The sequence below is a fragment of the Vitis vinifera genome, chromosome 5, assembly GCF_030704535.1.
Source record: "Vitis vinifera cultivar Pinot Noir 40024 chromosome 5, ASM3070453v1".
NCBI classification, from domain to species: domain Eukaryota; kingdom Viridiplantae; phylum Streptophyta; class Magnoliopsida; order Vitales; family Vitaceae; genus Vitis; species Vitis vinifera.
This window is the reverse complement of record NC_081809.1, coordinates 8,092,320-8,115,898: the sequence shown is the minus strand read 5'-3', so window position 1 is coordinate 8,115,898 and position 23,579 is coordinate 8,092,320. Positions and strand designations below refer to the sequence as shown.

The 23,579-nt window shown below is 40.8% G+C and overlaps 1 protein-coding gene across 1 annotated transcript; it reads right to left on the bottom strand.

Annotated features, from left to right (window-relative positions):
* Positions 1-1,785: 1,785 nt before the first annotated feature.
* LOC100263056 (inorganic phosphate transporter 1-4-like) lies at positions 1,786-4,251 on the bottom strand. Its single transcript, XM_010651784.2, has 2 exons — positions 4,169-4,251; positions 1,786-3,605 (listed from the first exon to the last, which is right to left on the bottom strand). The coding sequence occupies exon 2, from the start codon at positions 3,553-3,555 to the stop codon at positions 1,939-1,941; it is 1,617 nt and encodes a 538-aa protein (XP_010650086.1). The 5' UTR covers positions 3,556-3,605; positions 4,169-4,251; the 3' UTR covers positions 1,786-1,938.
* Positions 4,252-23,579: the final 19,328 nt, after the last annotated feature.

Here is a 23,579-nt window from a genome sequence, read left to right as displayed (position 1 = left end):
GTATTAATTATTAGCTTAGATTTAAGTAAGAAAAAACACACATAGTCATCATTTATTTCTTCCTCCAAATTCAACATGGATTTCTTGTGAGATTCACTTCTTTTATTTGATTAAATTTCGATAAGGAATCCAATCATTGGTGAAGCCAAGTATGATCTAAAACGTTTGAAAAAAAAAAAAATTAACTTCTTGGGATAGGAGGATTCGAACATAAGACTCATAATGCTTCCCTAATAATGACAAGTCTTGACCATTGGATATGCATTAAAAGTTGTCCCTTGAATCAAATTGTTCGTTTCGCCACTAAATCCAATTAGAAGCAAATTAAGAAAAACTTACAAATAGGCATAAGAGAGCAACAAAAATGTCCATAGATGGAGAAGTATGTCGAAGGGACAAATGTCATTCTGGTATATGATGGATGTATAAGCATTGATATTCAAAGAAAGGGAATAGTGAATCTGGAAAATGGAAAGTATTAAGGCACCATGATGAGATGATTTTTGGAAGTATGTCAAATAATAAACCAATGTTTCTTATATACTTCATAATCATATGAAGTGAAAGAGAGAAGTTAGTCGACGGCTTATGGCCATTGTCACCACATGGGAAAGCGCGTAACATGAAATGATAGGCATGGCTTTAATTTCTACATCTCCTGTTTTAAAAACCAAGTTTTCTTGCTAAGTGATGTTTCCAGTCAAAAAATATAAAATAGTATTTTATCCTTTTATATATATCATAATATCTTTTAATTGTTTTTACTTATTTTTTAAGGGTTGTTTTAAAAAAATAATTATATAAATATAAAAACAGATTAAAAACGTTTCAAATTCATAAATAGGCTCTTGTTTTACAAAAACATCATAAAATAATTTTTTTAAGTATCCCTTTTTGGATTAGTAAAGTTAACTTTAGAATGACTAATGCATGGTTCTAAATTAAAAGAGATAGAGTAATGGAAATAATCGAAAAAAATTGAGAGGGAGAAAGAGAGAGAAAGATAGGTTTATGGGTGAGCATTCAAATACTCAAGCATTTGAACGCCCAACTAGTTTTTGGTGTTCCCACTTTAGTTGACTCTAAAATATCTGCGTTTGAAATGTTTTAAAGTGGGGAAACTCCATATTTGATGTTTAGGGTTGTGAGATAATCATTTATCAAAATCTTGAACCTCCGATTGTCAAACTCTCAAAACCTATCTTGAAAGTACCTTTCAGATTCAGCAAAGGTAAAAAATTCTTGGTGTAAAACTTCTATGAGGGCTTCAAATGATCCATAAAGGGGCATAAGAGAGTATTGCATTAGAGGCGTGGAAAATTGGTGTGAGTGCTACCGATCTGATCTAAGACCCTAGAGATAGACACATTCAATTAGGTAAATTTGTGTATTATCTTATCATATTTGGTGAATTATTTAGCAAGTGAGAGATACGATATAATAAGTTGCTAAATGGTTTTTCCATGTTATATCTCATATAACTTTGTGTGATCTATTTTATTTATATTTATGTAAGATTGATGAACTCTCACTAAATAATTAATCCAAAAGGGATAAATCAAAATTGATAATCAAATTTGAGTTTGGGATTAAATCTAGGACTATCTATTTACCCTCATCTAACTAGGTAGACATGCATGCGCAGTCTTATATATACATATATACATACATAATTACGAAGAGAATATATTTCCACACAAACCAATTAAGTACTTTTCTTAAAATCCATCAAACCAGAAGAGAAGTAAAGAAACGTATATAAATATAATTACATATACCATCTTCCAAACAAAGTAAAAAACATGGGATATAGTTGCTCTGAATTCAAGTATTCAAAGCAAATATTTACCTTATTTCATTGCACAGAAATATAAAAGCAACTTGAGACGTAGCTTTGATCTATCTTGGTCTCCATGCTTGTAAAATTCAACCAAATAACTAGACTGGACCAGTCCTGGTAGAAGGGGACTGCTGGTCCACTTGAGGTCTATCCTCTTGATCATTCTCTCCTGTCAACTCCTCCAATGATTTTCCCTTTGGTTCCGGGACCAAGAAAGTAAAGAGCATCCCCAAGAAGTTGACTACCCCGAGCACAATGAGCGAATTTTTTACTCCAATACCAGGTGGGTAGCCTGCATCTGTCTTGGTTTTGTCTTGGTTTTGGGCGGCATATAGGAAGCCAAACGCCCCAATTATGGCACCAGCCTTCCCAGATGCTGCAGATATTCCGTGGCAAGTTGACCTTAGCCTTGCAGGGAAAATTTCTGCTGGCACAACAAAGGTGGTTGCATTGGGTCCAAAATTTGCAAAGAAGAAGGTGAATGAGTATATTACGACGAATCCAATTCGGTTGGGCTTTAAAGTCCAATGATGGTAAGGAATAGCAAGCGCAAACATGAAGACGGTCATGAAGAAAAAACCCATGAGTTGAATAGCAAACCTTCCCATATAATCAATGAGAGCCACTGTAAACCAGTACCCAGGAACAGTACTGCATAGTGCAATTAAGGTTTGAGCCTTTGCTATTCTATAAACCTCTTGAACTGCATTCATGGTCTCGGCTTTTGGAATCCACCCAATTGCGCTGAAAATGTCCTTCTGGAAAAGATTTTGACTGTAGAAAGCAATGTCCAGCAAGAACCAAGTAGTAGTGGTTCCAATCAAATGAAGGCCGTGTCTTTTGGCAAATTCCTTGGAGAATAAACCAAAAGAATTGGTAGGTTCCGTTGCCAGCTTCTCCACCTTGGACTCTTCGGCTTCAATGTCCACTTGCAACACCTTAGACATGTCAGCAGCTGCCTTCTTCGCATTCTTGGCAACGAGGGCGGTGTATCGAGCTGTCTCAGGCATCTTCATTCGCCAGTAGTAAGTCAGACCAGCAGGCACAGCTCCAAACATCAAAATAATGCGCCAGATATAATCAGCTTGTGGCACAGTGGAGCCAACTGGATCTAGTTGGTAGGACGGAGCCTTGAACTTGTGATCAAATGCAGCTGAGACAATGAGTGAAACTATTCCACCAGCCAAAATTCCAAAGCCCTGCATGGCGAAAACTGCAGCAATAAAGGCCCCACGAGTCTTCTTGTTCGCGTACTCCGACATGATGGTGGCAGAAAGGGGATAATCACCACCAATGCCAAAGCCAAGCCAGAACCGGAAGAAACAAAGTGTGGCTATGACAGCCTTCGGCTCATCTCCAAAGGAAAGTCCAGAGGCAATGGAGCAAACGACCATGAGAATAAGGGTCATGCCATAGACGCTCTTTCTGCCCATTTTGTCACCAAGCCAGCCAAAGAAGAGCTGGCCAGCTAGGGTGCCACACAGTGCAACGCCATTGACAGCAGCTGAAACATTGGGAGGTAATATGCCTGGCTTTGCTGCACCATCAACATGGTAGTATATACGGCCGAGTAATTTGGTTACGAGGGAGATGCTAAATAGATCATACGCATCTGTAAAGAAACCCATTCCGGCAATCACAATTGCAGTGAAATGGTACCATTGAGTCTTTGCCAAATCGAGTGCATTAAGCACTTGCAATTGTTCTCCAGCCATGGCTATATCTACTACTAGTAGTCCTCTTCCAACAGATCTATAAAGATATCCTGCATAAGAACAAGAAGGAGATGAAGTCTATTACATTCATTTAGTCTTGCGTTCTCCCCCCTTATATTATCAATCCAGATACATGAACCCGTAAGAAGATTTAAAAGACTACAAACCAAAAGCTAGTATACCAACGGCATCATATATTCATATTCATGCCAAGGTTTGAAAAGGAAGGCCATGAAAAAGATATCTTTTGGTTGGATATAGAGCTCTGAAATCCCCATAAGAGAAAGGGTGGGGTATATCTTATGGTCACCTTCATTGTCATTACCCGATAAGGGCCAGGGTCTCACCTGCACCAGTAAACAAGGAAATCGCTACAATGTTTTTAATATCACGCAATGCAATGCATCCCGAATTGTTTTTATGGTATAGGTCTACTTATCATATAAATGTGGCAAAATGCATTTGATTTTGCGAAAGACCTTACGCCCCATATTTCATGCCATCGTCTGCATCCACAAAGCTATTTGGCAAAAATATTTGACAGGAATAGCGTTTTTCTTATATATACATATATAAAAGAAAGTTTAATTAGGAAAATGAGTGATAGTCTTACCAGCTTTTAGAACTAATGGAGGAGAAGGAACATAGACAAGGCTGTCCTGGAGATGGAGAAAATGAAGAGAGTAGTCCGCTATATAATTCCCTGTTACCCCAGAATCATCCCGGCATATTATGGCATATACCCTTGTTTTATGTCAACGACTTCCGCAGCCCTTATTTCCTTCTTGCTAACTCTTTCCATTCGCCTCATCTCACCTGTTTCCTCCTCTTCTTTTTTTTTTTTTTTTTCATTGTTCTTTTTTTATTGAGACTTCTGGACTGGTTACTTCCCCATCTTTCTTTTTCAATTATTTTTTTATTTTTTTATTTTTTTATTGTTGAATCTTTCTACATTAGGTTGGCAACCCCATCACGACTAAGGGATTGCAATTTCGACCAAGACAACTAGTTTGAAAAATGATATTTTATTTCCATCTCAGATAAGCACATCCAATAATCAGGATATATCTAACACAAGGAACAGTAACGCAATCAGACCTAAAAAGGAGATACAGAGAAAATATCTGCTGGGAAATGGGAGACCATGTAAGTTTGTCTACTTCTTCATTTTGGCTCAAGGAACTGAAATATGGCGATTATAGGAGTTATTTTTACAGTCACTGCTGTTTCTGCTATGGCACTTAATCAAGAAACTAAAGTGAAGTTCTGGGGCATATGATATCTAATTTGTACTTGTTGTGATCTGTATGGATGTATATAGACATTGCATGTGCCGCATAGTTATGAAGGAGAGCTGGTTCAACCATTTTTCTAAAAGAAAGCATATCTTTTATCAAACAGTTGAAGACATTGAGTGTATAATTTCATTGGAAGCAATAATTGAAGAGTCACGTACTCAAAAATCATACCACAGATTTCGGATGGATCAAACTGTTTACAAGAAAAGGATTGATGCTACGCCCTCTTATTATTTCAAAATAATTCGGTACTATTTGGATTGTTAATGTGATAATGATCACAATGGGCTTATTGGGCTGTCTAATTCTGTGGAGGCCAGCAATGACCGACATGAAAGGAAGATACTGCCATGCCAGAAAGCTCCAAATTAATATCCTCACCGCAATCCTTTGAAAATAACTAAGTATACTGTCACAAGATGCTTCAAATGACCCTCCCCATGGCTTATAGGAGGTGAGAAGCTTCTAGAGACCCTTGGAGACATCCACACTTAGCCACTAGTGGGAAGAGTGTGGAAGGTTCTAGAAATGCCTAGAGAAGTCCACACAACTCTACACTATGGTAGAAGGCATGAGAAGGGTCCAAAGCTTTCTAGAGAAATCTAGAAGTCTCTTGAATATTCTAGAATAGTGTAGGACATTCTAGAATATTCATGAATTGTAAGGAACCCTCCAAGGTTCTAGAGAGTTCCATTGGTGCCTATAAATAGGTGAGGGCCTCATTTGGCCAAGGCACCAAGCAAGTGAGCATCCAAGCACTTGTAAAGGCTTTCTTGAGATAATAAAGCTTTCATTCTTTAAGGAGTTGCCTACTAAGCTCTTTAGCTTTCGAGTCGCGAGTGTCTTAGCCGAGCAAGCTAAGCATTGGGGATCAAGGCTGACTTAGCAAGATCAAGCGTCTTGACTTGCCTAAGTGCCGCACGAGCTTAGTGAACGACTAAGTCCGTGACAAGTGGTATCAGAGCGTGGCTACGAAGCGGGCATAAGGGAAGCATGTCGGGCTCTAACGTGGAGGAGACTAGCGAACAAACCCGTGGGAGGGAGGCCGAGCCTACTGCACGGGGCAGGGGCAGAGGTAAGAAGGATACATCTCGTGATGTTGTTGCCAACATGGAGGCAAGGTTAGCCAAGGTGGAGCTAGCCATGGCAGACACCCATGAAGGGGTGGACTTGATCGAGCAAGGCATGGAGAAGGGCTTAGAGGATCTAAGGGAGCAGATCCAAGACCTTCGCGAGGGGGTCCTGGTCTCGCAAGTTCAGCCGGTGTCACACGAGGAGTTCATGTCCTTCCAAGACAAGGTCATGAGCATGTTCGCTAGTGTGGAGTCAAGGATGGAGGCCTTGACTGCACGAGTGGAGGCCCGAGACCAAGAGATTCGACAAGAGTTGGCCATCTATAAGACCGCTGTATCAGCTCGGGTCATGGCCACACAGGAGGCATCTAGGGTGGAGGTGCCGAAGCCACATGGGTTTAGTGGCAAGCGGGATGCCAAGGAGTTGGATAACTTCTTATGGCATATGGAGCGATACTTCGAAGCTATCGCATTGACGGATGAGGCGGCTAAGGTGAGAACTGCGACCCTCTACCTTACTGACACAGCTACTCTATGGTGGCGTCGAAGGTTTGCCGATATGGAGAAAGGCATTTGCACCATAGAGACGTGGGAGGACTTCAGGAGGGAGATCAAGAGGCAGTTCTACCCGGAGGACGTGGCTTACCTGGCTAGGAAAAACATGCGGCGTCTTAAGCACACAGGCTCAATACGCGACTATGTCAAGGAATTCTCTTCGCTCATGCTTGAGATTCCTAACATGACTCAGGAGGAGTTGCTATTCAACTTCATGGACAACCTGCAAGGGTGGGCCGAGCAGGAATTAAGGCGCCGAGGCGTTCAAGACTTAACCACTGCTATGGCAATAGCAGAATCTTTAACGGATTATAAGAGGGGAGATGTAGACCCTCAATTTTGTCCTTTTAGCACATGTCTTTAAATCCACTTCCAGTACTCCACAGTAGTTCCTTGGTGGCCCATTACTACTCATACCACTTACCTTTTTCTGAGTCACCTCGGAGACTTTGGTTGAGGGATTATTTGATCCCTTATTGTGACCCTTGGTAGCCCTAACTTAGACTTAGGCTTTTCTTGCTTTTCTGGGATAGCTTTTAGATACACTTGACCCATTAGGCACCACCCTAGGCCCACTTAGTCTCATCATAGGCCGTTTAGGCACACTTGGCCCATTTGGACATTTTTAGCGTGACTTGTATGACTTGCATGGTTACATGGCTTTTGGGCTCGACTTTTGTCTATTGGTTTATTTTTATTTTATTTTATTTTATTTTATTTTTACCGTTTCCTAATTTATTTACTTGCTTATCTATTCATTCAATTATTTAACTTCAAAAATTTCATGTGTTTGCAAGGAAACTTACCATTGGAGTTTAAGGAAGGTGGGACTCTTCTTGGAAGGTTTTGGAGGGGAATTTGAAGTTGGGAAGATTGCTTTTTGATTGGAAGATTTAAAAAAAGAAGAAAAGAAGAAAGGAAATAGGAGAGTTTTCCTTTTTGGAAACAAATTTAGGTCTTGAGGGGTGATATATGTATGCGAGAAAAGAGATTTGAGGAAGGGGGGACGCATTGAACGAGACGTATTGGAGTCTTGGAGGAGGATTTCTGAGGATTTTTGGAGAAAAGCACAGACGAAGCGGGAAAAGACTAATTGCAATCAAGGCTGTCCAGGTATGTTGCTGGTTACTCTTGAAATTATTACCCGTGTTCGATTTCTCCGTGTGTTTTCGTTTCAGAATATTTGATGTAGTGTTGTTTGGTGTGGACGCAAAGGGCCACAAATTGTTTTGTTGATATTGATTGCTTATTTGTTTGCCTCAAACCTGTTCATGATCTTCCCCACAAGTCTGAGCCCATTGAAAAATCATGAGACGTGGCTTTATCTGATTTTCTTTTTATTATTCCTGTTTATTCTCTCCCCGTTTCCTCGTTTCTCCACTATACATGTTTTGAATCATTCCTCCTGGTTCCCTGGTGGCTGTCTACAAACGTTTCATATGAGTGGAAATTTGGAGAGGATAAGGATAGAGAGGACCCGGTGTTTCATCCAACGGAAATCAATTCAGAAATTGTCCTTTATACCAACTAGAAATTGATTCTGAAACTAAAGCATCATGGTGAAGTAGAGTGAGAGAATCAGAGCCAAAGACGACTGCTTCATTCTCTCTCGTGTTCTCGTAATATTGGTTTTCCAGCGCCGGAGTTTGTCAGACTGTCTTCATTGGGGTTATCTTCTTGTGAGGTTCAGTGGATTCTGGTCTATGGCGTCAAGCTTTCTCCAAAACGTAACTCGTTCTCTAATTCCAGCAAGAATGGCACCGCTGAGTATCTGATTGAGGGAAAAGAAGGCACCAATGATCACAGCGTCATTCATAAATGCGCTGAGATATAAAATGTTATCTCTAAAGGAGCAATCTTTTTCTTCTTCACCGAATATCTGTATGTTGGAATCTTCAAGGTTGCTTAATCTTTATTTTCGTTTTCCTTGGCCCTGTGGAAGGTTTCAACACAAAGAGTCAGCCTTGCTCATACAACGAAAAAGAGATTTGCTTTCTTTTAATTGGGGATTCACTGCTTTCTGTAACATGTTTGATGTTCCCCTTGTTTCTGGGATTGTGTATCGAGTTAATCTGGAATATCTTAGACGAGATGTTTTCATTATAGAAGGCTATGAGAGGAGCATTCAGCATGCAGATTAGTTTCCTCCTTGAAGATTCTGTTTTGAATGGGTTATTTCTAGAAGTTAGCAAAAGTAATGTCACCTAGCACTAAACATGTAATTTCTCAAGTTTTTGCTGCTCTTGTCCCTTCTGAGAGAGAGAGAAAGAAAATCTCTCCATTCATTTGAATAAAATAGAGGAGATTCTTAGGGGAGCAGCACGCATTGGAGAATTTTTGAGGGAGAAGAACAGAGGAAACGGAGAAGAGCAATTGCAACCAAGATTGTCCAGCTTGCTATCCAGGTACGCTCCTTCACACCTATTTTTGAGAATTCCATGGACACATGCCAAGAACTCGAAAATCGAGTTACAGCCAAATCAAATGCATCACGCTATTCCACAGTTAAAATCTTTGAGGTTGATCAGAGAAGAGGAACGCTAGAAAAATGAATTGCAGTTTCATTTTTATGAACCCCAAAAATCTGGTTGTTGTTGTCGGTATGGCTTTGCCCGTATTCGTCCTGAAAACAGTATGAGGTATTCATTGATGGCATCAAGAATTGTATATGTAAACATCAACGTGAAGGCTCTAAAGCTACTGGCAATTCAAGAGGTATTGGAATTAAGTCAGGATATGCAGTAGAAAACTTGTGGTTTTTCAGATGGAGCTTTAAATGGTAGGTATATTGGGAACGATATGCAACTGGCGAAGGGACCCAACACTTCTGATGGCTGACTGACTGACACGCTGTATGATAATTCATCCAAACCTTTGCAACAGTAGTCTGATCAACATCAGCAACCCCTCATTCAAGGCGATGGATATGGGATGAACGCTGCTAATCCTTCAAGATCTGCAACCTCCTATAATACTGTAACACCAGCTGAATCAATGATGAATATGCAGGAATTTGAATCCAATTAGCTTGCAGTAGATATCCAAAGCCAACTCTACTTTGACACTCAGCTAGTCGAATTTGCACAATGCACAACAAGCTGTACATATGAAGCCATCACCGGTCAGTCAGTCAATCAGAAAAGAAGCCACTAAGTCAGCAGCACCAGCTTTTGATAAAGAACGACGCCTCTGGTCAGCTTCAGCAGACATGTGATCTAAGCAGTCAAGTAAGGGTTGAGTCTGGAAGAGAGCACCATAACGAAATTTTGAGTTCACAAGTTTCTGACCAGTTTTAACTTTCCGAGTTGCAAAATCAATCCCAGTAGAACCCTTATGAAGACCATCCTAGAGGTGCTTAGTTGCACTCTCTATCATCTAGAACACAATATGAGTGTTCATCCATGTCTCAAAATTTACGCCACCCGTAAATCAGCAAACACAAACTAGGAACAGCACTTTAAGAATCAAAAGAAGCAACCTCCGTTCTTGCAATATGCTCTTTGTACAACCGGGAAGGAAAATGTCAAGATTGCACTACTGTTCAAAAGTTGTGGAAGCATATGGATAGATGTAATCTGCTACAATGTTCATTCCCCCATTACCTGCATACCAAGGTGTCAAACCTCAGAAGACCTGCAGCCTTTATCAAAACACATGAGAACAGAGTGACCTTCCAAGTCTCTTTTTGCTGAAAATGAGAGCTCTGCAGTATTGGTTCCCGTAATCATTGAATCTCATGTTCCATAGGATGTACAACGCCAAGAAGATCGACATGGTGATGATTAAGTATGTCAATTAAATCTGAATTTATGGAAGTGGGGGTGGAAGTTCTTGTGAACCGTGGACAGAGAAGTCCTCAGGTTAGTGAACTAAAGGAGGATAATTTGGATGATATCTGCAATCAGAGGTCTATTAGTAAAACTATTATATATGATGAGTTTGCTGGTCTTGCTAAGAAAGAAAGTGTGAAACTTGAGAAAGAGAAGTGATGAAACCTTGGCAGTGAGAATTTAATTTGGAATGCAAAAAGCTTGTCAATGCAGAAAATTGGGAATTATGGACCTTCTGTTCAGTATTTAACCCCTGTTGGGAAAATCCAGTCGAGTTTACAAATCAAGTTGCCTTTTTGATTGAAGCATTTGACAACTAAACACCTTCATGGTGAATTGGCTTCTTCTATCCATAATTCCCAAGCTCTACTCCCTCTTGGTCACCTTGCCACACATCATACTCCCAATGATTCTTCTTCTTCTTTTTTTGTGATCTTATACATTTTAAATTTGGATTTCAAAATCTTTTTCATTAAAACAATTTCAGTTTTCTTCAAATTCCATCCTTAGAGATTTCTAGGCATAAAATTTAGATTTCAATGATCTTTTGCTGCCACTTTCCTTCAGGCATGCATTTTCACTATTTTCTTTTATTTTTCATGGTTTTCTCGATTTTCAACAAGCATGAACAAATTCCATAACTCCAAGTCATGGAATTTATGGAATCAACTCATGCGAAATTGATTAGGGCTTTGGTGGGGGCCCGACATTCATGATATCCTCTTCAATAGTGTTTGTTTGACATTTGATTAATTGTGCTTTCTCTTTGAGATACGTGAGATTATTATGCACCTATTATTAAGCAATCTTGTTTCCCATGGTGGCGTTTTAGCTTGCTATCCAGGTACGCTCCTTCACACCTATTTTTGAGAATTCCATGGACACATGTGTTATTGATGACTATATCCATACATGATGTGATATTTGGGTGTTTTGATATATGCTTGATTTGCTTAGATAAAACAAATGTTGTGTCATATTTCCAAACTAATCTCTTATGTTTCATGATAGCGCTTGAGAAGCCATTCAGGTATGCACTTCGACTCTCTCTTGTGGTTGGTTTTCTTGTTAGGCATGCAATATTCAAAATCACCTAGTCTGCTTAGGTATCCATAATTAACTGATTAATGGCCACGCTTCCCTTAACTTAGTCAGTAGAGACCTCTTTAGGGCTTAGAGGGGTGCTACCTCCTAGAGGTACCTTCCCAATAAGTAACCTGATCCCCGGACCAAGACTTGGGTTTTCAAAGACACGCTTTTCCAAAAATTATGGAGTCATTTTTTTTAGGGTTTTATTTCTTGTTTTATTTTCCCTTCAAAAATAAAAATAAAATAAGTGGCGACTCCAACTTTTTTAAAATTAATTTTTCACAAATAAAAAGCGAGTCTCGCCGATTGAGTGGGGACGCACGTGAAAAATGCGGGTCCACAAATTGGCGACTCCACTGGGGATTTTGAGGATCAAGCTTGAACACTAGTTATGGAAAATGTGGCGTTTAATTGGTCTATTAGAGGGTACCCCATTTTTCTAGGTAAAGTGATTCAATTTGCTTGCCTCTTCGGTGTGTTGTCCTAACATGTTTGATTGCCTTGAATGATCACTTGATTGCTTGCTCACTTTAGCATGATTCACTCTCACATATGCTAGATAGGACTTTGATTGTTTGATATTTATCTGTTTCGCATGACTGCTTGTTGCATGACAACCCTTTCTCTTGCATGTTCGTATGATTGCTTGTCTTCGTTCACTATCTCACTTTAGATCTTAGGTTTTTTCGGATGCACCCACATCCTTCATTGTGCACTTTAGATTATCCATGAGTGTTGAGAGATGGGAGAGCCTTCACCTTTAAGAAACCCCCTGGGAACGCGAGGAAATGCATGTGTGGAGGTGATGACCACCTTGCATGGAAGCACCCCGTCTCCTTGGAGGCGTGCAGAGGGTTGCGTACCGCCGGAGGGTACGATCGCTTCTGCTAGGGATCCTTTAATCCACCCATCTTATCTTATAGAGCCACCTCAACCTTGTAGGTTAGCCTAGACCCAATTAAGATTTCATTCCTACACGTGGGTGCATCTGTGGACCTTCAGAGCTGCCTTGGTCACAATTGGGTTCAGTTATCCTCTTCATGGTCTCCTTTTGGTGTGCTCAGAGATTAGTACATGTTTGAGTCTCAGTTGGGCCACCTTTCTGCATTGTGATTAGTGTGTTTCCACCTCTTCTGAGCTTCCTTCATGTCATTTCTCTTTCCGTGCCTTTGTACCTTATAGGAATGTTATTCGCTTCAGTTTGGATTCGACTCTTTATATTAGAGTTGGAGATAGATTGGTCAAGGTTTCAAAGCAGTCAGGTATGGATCCTCAGCATGATACAGTTGATCGACTTATAGTCACTATGACTCTATTCAAGATGCATTAGCAGGTTTGAGCCAGATGATTGATGGACAGTGAGATAGATAGTATCCAGTTCAGGATGAGATGTCGTATGATTCATTACCACCCACCCCCACCACCCAGTTAGCCAGTGACATTGTTGAGGATGACTTCGTACATATGATGAGTTTAGTGGATTATGAGTCAAAGTTTATCAGATGAGAGTTCTTATAGAGGACGTTAGTTTTTCTCAGATGGGAGCTTTGATTGACATGGTTTTCTTCATGATGAGCCTGAGATATATGTGTTGGATGATAGTTGGATGACTAGCACAGATTAGCCAGAGATGGTTCACTCTCTTGATATGCTTGAGATATTCATTGTTGAGAGTTCAGGAGAGATTCGATTTATTTATGTTGGGGAATTCCACTTATGTTGATGATGTGTTTGAGGACGATGTTAGCCCAGTTATGATTATGGAGATTCATCTATTCCAGGAGACCCTAGGGACTTACTTGGAGTACACCACTTGTCATCCGAGAGTTGACTCCAGAAGGGGCTGCATGGTTGACAGACTTAGATGGAAACCAATTTTCAAAGCCTACCAATGTGGATCAGCTGAAGAAGTATTATGTTTGAGACCGTGGTCGTAAGATGGGTGGCCATCATTTCGGTTAGCCTTACACCTTATCACCTTTATTGATATATTAAACCATTACTAGCCCATTGAGCCTCACGTGGTATGTTATAGCCTTATTTCTTTCTTATAGCCTTGATTACCATTTCTACACCCGGGTTGGGACCCTTTGGTGTATATGCATGCTTTGCTATGAAAGTCTCATGAGCTTTAGACTTATAGGCCTATCTTCTCATTCTTGTCATCATCTCCTTATCACCCCGTTTGTTTTATTTTGCTATTATCACATTTCCATTCTCTTTCTTGCTTTTATCATTATTTGCTTCATTTTATCTCTTCTCTTCCTTGGGTTGATGATTCTTCACATCTTAGTGCAAAGAGGGCAGTCATATCACTCCGTTCATCTCATCATTTGGCATTGATTCGGAGATTTTAGTTTGAGAGGTTGTCTCATGGGTTGGGGTTCATGTATTCATCAGTGATTTGAGAGAGTTTATTCATTTCTTGTATCTTTCCCATTGGAGTTTGACTTATTGATGATTAGAGTATGCGCCAAAAAAAAAAAAAGCAAAAAAAAAAAAACAAAAAAAAAACAAAAAAAAAAACAGAAAAAAAAACAGAAAAAAAAAGAAAAAAAAAAGAAGAAAAAAAAGAAAGATAGAAAAAGCGCAATGACATGTTTATGTATGGTATCTTGCTCCATTGGGCACTTATATCACCTTTTGAGGTCTGTTTACTGGGTATATTTGTCATTGTGGGTTCTTGTGAGACTTTTATATGAGTTTTCACTCCTTGAGCCACTCTTGTTATGCATTTGGAGTGTTGAGGGTTCATGTGAGAGTTCTATGGTATCCTATGCTTCTTGGACCATGGTTGATACGTATTAGGTATGAGAGATGAGTGACCTTTTACTAAGGTCTCCGGATCATTGCCTTACCCACCATTCCATCATTGGTGATATGACTTTCCTTTATTGTACTAACATGGGTTGATCATCACTCATTCCACTTTCTCATTGCTTTCTTTTGTATCCCATTACCGCATTCCAGATCTTTGTTCCACCTTTTATTCATTCCCTACATATTGATACTCATTACTGATTTGATACCTTCTTCACATCATTCACATATTTCATTGATGGTTTGACTACTCATCTTTCTCTCATTTCACCATCGACATTTCCTTTAGTTACCTTTAGGTCCATGGCTCATGAGATTTTTCTATGCATTACATCTTATACACGAGGGTATGGGTTTGATCATTGGGTATTTGAGCCTAGTTTCCCTTCATTTCTTTCACCCTATTACCTTGGCCTACGTTAAGTCCCGTGTCTTAAGACCACCCTGAGGCCGCGAGATCAGACGTTATCTTTGACAGTCTTCACTTGGACAGGTTTTTGGTAGATTGGTTGAAGTTTGGTCGTTACTATGTTCTCTTTTATGGAAGATACTTTTGGAAGCATTTGGTCTCTCTCTTGCTTGGCATATTGATGTTTGATGGATTTTTGGGTTTGGAGACAGTTCATTGAGGATATTGGATTCATCCTTTGGTTGTGCATTAGATATCCATACTGGGGCATATTCCCCTTTCATTTGGCTGAGATGAGCCCCTAGTGGAGCACTTTCTTTGAGTCTGGGTATTTTCACCGATCAGAGATCCCCAGTGAGGTATGTTGAGACTATATCAGTTCTAGTGGAGCACTTTCTTTGAGTCTGGGTATTTTCACCGATCAGAGATCCCTAGTGAGGTATGTTGAGACTATATCAGTTCTAGTGGAGCATCGTTGAGCCCCTAGTGGTTCCATTCCCGGAGTACTTCTGAGATAGACTAGTGGATTATTACTGAGTTGGAGGCAGTTTTCAGTGCAGGGTATAGACCAGGCATACTGGGGCATATTTCCCCATTTTGGAGGTTACCAGATTCCTATCAGATTCAGTCAGGGATTCATCAGAGACATGTTTCTACTTTTGAGATTACCACATTCCTCATCATTTTGGCTATTCATTTGAGATTAGATTTAGAGTGTCTCCCTTGAGGCATTGGTTGATACATCATTTTGACTTCTTAGCAGATTATTGTTGAGTTGAGGATAGTTGATTGATGATGTTGGATTCATCCTTTGGTTGTGCATCATATATTCACACTGGGGCATATTCCCCCCTTCCTCCGAGATTCTTATCTGTTATTGTATACGGTACGAGGATGGATGATCATTGTTAGTTTGTTCACCTCACGACTTCGACATTAGACTATCCACACTGGGGCATATTCCCCTCTCCTTGATGAGATTGTGTTTGGGTAGTGGTACGCGGATGGATGATCATTGTTTGTTGTTTGCCTCATGACTTTGACATCGGATATCCATACTGGGGCATATTCCCCTCTCCTTGACGAGATGTTATTTGGGCAGTGATATGAGGATGGATGATTGGTGTCGGTTGTTTAGCTTATGACTGTGACATCAGGTCTCATACTGGGGCATATTTCCCTACTTTCTGAGTATCCTTGAGATTGAGACAGTGACCAGCTTGGTTTTAGATTGAGTACTAGCCCAGAGCTTCCGACGATCGACTGTATCAGGGCCTCCCTACATGGATTTGTTGAGATAGAGACGGATCGCATCAGGTTTCACCCGAGGAGTGTGGGTGGATCCTTTAGTCAGATGTTCATGAGACAGATTTGTTTTCGTCATTGTTACCTTGCAGATTGGATTATCCAGATGAGCAGCATTTTACGCACTTTGAGGTTTACTTTTAGATGAGCCATGATATACACTCTTTAAGATTTACCTTTTGAGATTCATCGACAGAGCAGCTTTTCAGACATAGAGGGTTCCTTCAGTTTAGACTTTTCAGAGGTTTGTCACGATGCATCAGTTTCTGACCTATTGATTTCAGCGGATGATTGATTTACTGGTTGTTTTGGCAGTGTGAGCACCCTGGATACTGGGGCATATTTCCCTTCCTGGTTTCAGTAGTCCGACCCTTGACATTTTGAGTATGTGGCTTTGAGCCAATTTATTCCATGTCCACTCTCGAGTTGGTCTTCTCTATTATTCCCTTCTAGGCCCTGAGCCTCATAGCTGTGAGTTATTCATTCCTTCTAGACCCCGAGTCTTATAGCCTTGAGCATCCTTTTTCCCTTAGGCCCTGAGTCCGCTAGCCCTGAGCTATCCTTTTTTTAGGCCCTGAGCCTCGTAGCCATGAGCTATCCATTACTTCTAGACCCCGAGTCTTATAGCCCTGAGCTATCCTTTTTCCCTTAGGCCTTGAGCCCACTAGCCCTGAGCTATCCTTTTTTTTAGGCCCTGAGCCTCGTAGCCATGAGTTATCCATTACTTCTAGACCCCGAGTCTTATAGCCCTGAGCTATCCTTTTTCCCTTAGGCCCTGAGCCCGCTAGCCCTGAGCTATCATTTTTTTAGGCCCTGAGCCTCGTAGCCATGAGTTATCCATTCCTTCTAGACCCTGAGTCTTATAGCCCTGAGCTATCCTTTTTCCCTTAGGCCTTGAGCCCGCTAGCCCTGAGCTATCCTTTTTTTAGGCCCTGAGCCTCGTAGCCATGAGCTATCCATTCCTTCTAGACCCTGAGTCTTATAGCCCTGAGCTATCCTTTTTCCCTTAGGCCCTGAGCCAGCTAGCCCTGAGCTATCCTTCTTTTTAGGCCCTGAGCCTCGTAGCCATCAGCTATCCATTACTTCTAGACCCCGAGTCTTATAGCCCTGAGCTATCCTTTTTCCCTTAGGCCTTGAGCCCGCTAGCCCTGAGCTATCCTTTTTTTTAGGCCCTGAGCCTCGTAGCCATGAGTTATCCATTCCTTTTAGACCATGAGTCTTATAGCCCTGAGCTATCCTTTTTCCCTTAGGCCCTGAGCCCGCTAGCCCTGAGCTATCCTTCTTTTTAGGCCCTGAGTCTCGTAGCCATGAGCTATTCATTACTTCTAGACCCCGAGTCTTATATCCCTGAGCTATCCTTTTTCCCTTAGGCCCTGAGCCCGCTAGCCCTGAGCTATCCTTTTTTTAGGCCTTGAGCCTCGCAGCCATGAGTTATCCATTCCTTCTAGACCCTGAGTCTTATAGCCTTGAGCTATCCTTTTTCCCTTAGGCCTTGAGCCCGCTAGCCCTGAGCTATCCTTTTTTTAGGCCCTGAGCCTCGTAGCCATGAGCTATCCATTCCTTCTAGACCCTGAGTCTTATAGCCCTGAGCTATCCTTTTTCCCTTAGGCCCTGAGCCCGCTAGCCCTGAGCTATCATTTCCTATAGACCCAGAGTCTTTCCAGCTCTTAGCTGAGCTTTCATCACTTGGTCGCCTATGAGTGGTTTGACCTGGAGTTTGCGTATCGCATTCTCCTTCTAGCCGATCAGTCATAGAGCCCGGAGCTCATAGCCCTGAGCTATTCATCGACCCAGAGTCATTTTTCATCTTGGCCCAGAGTCATTCATAGCACCCCGAGCCCTGAGCTCACGACCCGGAGTCATTTGCATCATTCACATCCCTAAGATGTTTCGTTTTCATCATTCTAGCCACTTGTGAGTGGCCTCGACCCGACACCTTGAGTCGAAAAGTATCCTGATCGGCTATCTATTTAGAGCTCGGAGCTCTCGACCCAGAGTCATTTTCCATTTTGACCCAGAGTCATTTTCCATTTTGACCCAGAGTCATTCCTTTCCATTTAGAGCCCGGAGCTCTCGACCCGGAGTCATTTTCCATTTTGACCCAGAGTCATTCCTTTCCATTTAGAGCCCGGAGCTCTCGACCCAGAGTCATTATTTCCTATTTTAGAGCTTGGAGCTCTCGACCCAGAGTCACTTTCCATTTTGACCCAGAGTCATTCCTTTCCATTTTAGAGCCTGGAGCTCTCGACCCAGAGTCACTTTCCATCTCGACCCAAAGTCACTTTCCATCTCGACCCAGAGTCATTCCTTTCCATTTAGAGCCCGGAGCTCTCGACCCAGAGTCACTTTCCATCTCGACCCGGAGTCACTTTCCATCTCAACCCAGAGTCATTCCTTCCCATTTTAGAGCCTGGAGCTCTCAACCCAGAGTCATTTTCCATTTTGACCCAGAGTCATTTCTTTTCCATTTAGAGCCTAGGGCTCTCGACCTAGAGTTGTTCTCCATCTTAACCTAGAGTCATTCTTTTCAATTAAAGCCCTGAGCTCATGACCTAGAGTCTTTTATCCTATTTTAGATCCAGAATCGTTCACCTTGTCCGTGATCCAGATTCATTCATCTCATCCATGACTTTGAGTCATCATTTTCACCTCTTTCCATTTTGGTGCTACTCGTCACATATCTTTCTCTCTTTATTGTCATTCCCTCCCCACATAGAGTTGTCCCATCCATGTCATTGAGACCCCACCTTTTGACCTTACCTCTTCATGTGCTAGGACAAAATCTCTGGTCCTTCTTTAATTCTTCGGTATAGTTCACTTCATTTCGCTCATTACTCGTGTTTCTACTCACATTCTCTACACTCGTGATCTATACCGAAGAGGGGCATATTTGTAGACCCTCAATTTTGTCCTTTTAGCACATGTCTTTAAATCCACTTCCAGTACTCCACAGTAGTTCCTTGGTGGCCCATTACTACTCATACCACTTACCTTTTTCTGAGTCACCTCGGAGACTTTGGTTGAGGGATTATTTGATCCCTTATTGTGACCCTTGGTAGCCCTAACTTAGACTTAGGCTTTTCTTGCTTTTCTGGGATAGCTTTTAGATACACTTGACCCATTAGGCACCACCCTAGGCCCACTTAGTCTCATCATAGGCCGTTTAGGCACACTTGGCCCATTTGGACATTTTTAGCGTGACTTGTATGACTTGCATGGTTACATGGCTTTTGGGCTCGACTTTTGTTTATTGGTTTATTTTTATTTTATTTTATTTTATTTTATTTTTACCGTTTCCTAATTTATTTACTTGCTTATCTATTCATTCAATTATTTAACTTCAAAAATTTCATGTGTTTGCAAGGAAACTTACCATTGGAGTTTAAGGAAGGTGGGACTCTTCTTGGAAGGTTTTGGAGGGGAATTTGAAGTTGGGAAGATTGCTTTTTGATTGGAAGATTTAAAAAAAGAAGAAAAGAAGAAAGGAAATAGGAGAGTTTTCCTTTTTGGAAACAAATTTAGGTCTTGAGGGGTGATATATGTATGCGAGAAAAGAGATTTGAGGAAGGGGGGATGCATTGAACGAGACGTATTGGAGTCTTGGAGGAGGATTTCTGAGGATTTTTGGAGAAAAGCACAGACGAAGCGGGAAAAGACTAATTGCAATCAAGGCTGTCCAGGTATGTTGCTGGTTACTCTTGAAATTATTACCCGTGTTCGATTTCTCCGTGTGTTTTCGTTTCAGAATATTTGATGTAGTGTTGTTTGGTGTGGACGCAAAGGGCCACAAATTGTTTTGTTGATATTGATTGCTTATTTGTTTGCCTCAAACCTGTTCATGATCTTCCCCACAAGTCTGAGCCCATTGAAAAATCATGAGACGTGGCTTTATCTGATTTTCTTTTTATTATTCCTGTTTATTCTCTCCCCGTTTCCTCGTTTCTCCACTATACATGTTTTGAATCATTCCTCCTGGTTCCCTGGTGGCTGTCTACAAACGTTTCATATGAGTGGAAATTTGGAGAGGATAAGGATAGAGAGGACCCGGTGTTTCATCCAACGGAAATCAATTCAGAAATTGTCCTTTATACCAACTAGAAATTGATTCTGAAACTAAAGCATCATGGTGAAGTAGAGTGAGAGAATCAGAGCCAAAGACGACTCCTTCATTCTCTCTCGTGTTCTCGTAATATTGGTTTTCCAGCGCCAGAGTTTGTCAGACTGTCTTCATTGGGGTTATCTTCTTGTGAGGTTCAGTGGATTCTGGTCTATGGCGTCAAGCTTTCTCCAAAACGTAACTCGTTCTCTAATTCCAGCAAGAATGGCACCGCTGAGTATCTGATTGAGGGAAAAGAAGGCACCAATGATCACAGCGTCATTCATAAATGCGCTGAGATATAAAATGTTATCTCTAAAGGAGCAATCTTTTTCTTCTTCACCGAATATCTGTATGTTGGAATCTTCAAGGTTGCTTAATCTTTATTTTCGTTTTCCTTGGCCCTGTGGAAGGTTTCAACACAAAGAGTCAGCCTTGCTCATACAACGAAAAAGAGATTTGCTTTCTTTTAATTGGGGATTCACTGCTTTCTGTAACATGTTTGATGTTCCCCTTGTTTCTGGGATTGTGTATCGAGTTAATCTGGAATATCTTAGACGAGATGTTTTCATTATAGAAGGCTATGAGAGGAGCATTCAGCATGCAGATTAGTTTCCTCCTTGAAGATTCTGTTTTGAATGGGTTATTTCTAGAAGTTAGCAAAAGTAATGTCACCTAGCACTAAACATGTAATTTCTCAAGTTTTTGCTGCTCTTGTCCCTTCTAAGAGAGAGAGAAAGAAAATCTCTCCATTCATTTGAATAAAATAGAGGAGATTCTTAGGGGAGCAGCACGCATTGGAGAATTTTTGAGGGAGAAGAACAGAGGAAACGGAGAAGAGCAATTGCAACCAAGATTGTCCAGCTTGCTATCCAGGTACGCTCCTTCACACCTATTTTTGAGAATTCCATGGACACATGCCAAGAACTCGAAAATCGAGTTACAGCCAAATCAAATGCATCACGCTATTCCACAGTTAAAATCTTTGAGGTTGATCAGAGAAGAGGAATGCTAGAAAAATGAATTGCAGTTTCATTTTTATGAACCCCAAAAATCTGGTTGTTGTTGTCGGTATGGCTTTGCCCGTATTCGTCCTGAAAACAGTATGAGGTATTCATTGATGGCATCAAGAATTGTATATGTAAACATCAACGTGAAGGCTCTAAAGCTACTGGCAATTCAAGAGGTATTGGAATTAAGTCAGGATATGCAGTAGAAAACTTGTGGTTCTTCAGATGGAGCTTTAAATGGTAGGTATATTGGGAACGATATGCAACTGGCGAAGGGACCCAACACTTCTGATGGCTGACTGACTGACACGCTGTATGATAATTCATCCAAACCTTTGCAACAGTAGTCTGATCAACATCAGCAACCCCTCATTCAGGGCGATGGATATGGGATGAACGCTGCTAATCCTTCAAGATCTGCAACCTCCTATAATACTGTAACACCAGCTGAATCAATGATGAATATGCAGGAATTTGAATCCAATTAGCTTGCAGTAGATATCCAAAGCCAACTCTACTTTGACACTCAGCTAGTCGAATTTGCACAATGCACAACAAGCTGTACATATGAAGCCATCACCGGTCAGTCAATCAGAAAAGAAGCCACTAAGTCAGCAGCACCAGCTTTTGATAAAGAACGACGCCTCTGGTCAGCTTCAGCAGACATGTGATCTAAGCAGTCAAGTAAGGGTTGAGTCTGGAAGAGAGCACCATAACGAAATTTTGAGTTCACAAGTTTCTGACCAGTTTTAACTTTCCGAGTTGCAAAATCAATCCCAGCAGAAGCCTTATGAAGACCATCCTAGAGGTGCTTAGTTGCACTCTCTATCATCTAGAACACAGTATGAGTGTTCATCCATGTCTCAAAATTTACGCCACCCGTAAATCAGCAAACACAAACTAGGAACAGCACTTTAAGAATCAAAAGAAGCAACCTCCGTTCTTGCAATATGCTCTTTGTACAACCCGGAAGGAAAATGTCAAGATTGCACTACTGTTCAAAAGTTGTGGAAGCATATGGATAGATGTAATCTGCTACAATGTTCATTCCCCCATTACCTGCATACCAAGGTGTCAAACCTCAGAAGACCTGCAGCCTTTATCAAAACACATGAGAACAGAGTGACCTTCCAAGTCTCTTTTTGCTGAAAATGAGAGCTCTGCAGTATTGGTTCCCGTAATCATTGAATCTCATGTTCCATAGGATGTACAACGCCAAGAAGATCGACATGGTGATGATTAAGTATGTCAATTAAATCTGAATTTATGGAAGTGGGGGTGGAAGTTCTTGTGAACCGTGGACAGAGAAGTCCTCAGGTTAGTGAACTAAAGGAGGATAATTTGGATGATATCTGCAATCAGAGGTCTATTAGTAAAACTATTATATATGATGAGTTTGCTGGTCTTGCTAAGAAAGAAAGTGTGAAACTTGAGAAAGAGAAGTGATGAAACCTTGGTAGTGAGAATTTAATTTGGAATGCAAAAAGCTTGTCAATGCAGAAAATTGGGAATTATGGACCTTCTGTTCAGTATTTAACCCCTGTTGGGAAAATCCAGTCGAGTTTACAAATCAAGTTGCCTTTTTGATTGAAGCATTTGACAACTAAACACCTTCATGGTGAATTGGCTTCTTCTATCCATAATTCCCAAGCTCTACTCCCTCTTGGTCACCTTGCCACACATCATACTCCCAATGATTCTTCTTCTTCTTTTTTTGTGATCTTATACATTTTAAATTTGGATTTCAAAATCTTTTTCATTAAAACAATTTCAGTTTTCTTCAAATTCCATCCTTAGAGATTTCTAGGCATAAAATTTAGATTTCAATGATCTTTTACTGCCACTTTCCTTCAGGCATGCATTTTCACTATTTTCTTTTATTTTTCATGGTTTTCTCGATTTTCAACAAGCATGAACAAATTCCATAACTCCAAGTCATGGAATTTATGGAATCAACTCATGCGAAATTGATTAGGGCTTTGGTGGGGGCCCGACATTCATGATATCCTCTTCAATAGTGTTTGTTTGACATTTGATTAATTGTGCTTTCTCTTTGAGATACGTGAGATTATTATGCACCTATTATTAAGCAATCTTGTTTCCCATGGTGGCGTTTTAGCTTGCTATCCAGGTACGCTCCTTCACACCTATTTTTGAGAATTCCATGGACACATGTGTTATTGATGACTATATCCATACATGATGTGATATTTGGGTGTTTTGATATATGCTTGATTTGCTTAGATAAAACAAATGTTGTGTCATATTTCCAAACTAATCTCTTATGTTTCATGATAGCGCTTGAGAAGCCATTCAGGTATGCACTTCGACTCTCTCTTGTGGTTGGTTTTCTTGTTAGGCATGCAATATTCAAAATCACCTAGTCTGCTTAGGTATCCATAATTAACTGATTAATGGCCACGCTTCCCTTAACTTAGTCAGTAGAGACCTCTTTAGGGCTTAGAGGGGTGCTACCTCCTAGAGGTACCTTCCCAATAAGTAACCTGATCCCCGGACCAAGACTTGGGTTTTCAAAGAC

Excerpts from the sequence above, each read along its gene's own strand:
- LOC100263056 (XM_010651784.2), bottom strand. The coding sequence starts at position 3,555 with ATGGCTGGAGAACAATTGCAAGTGCTTAATGCACTCGATTTGGCAAAG.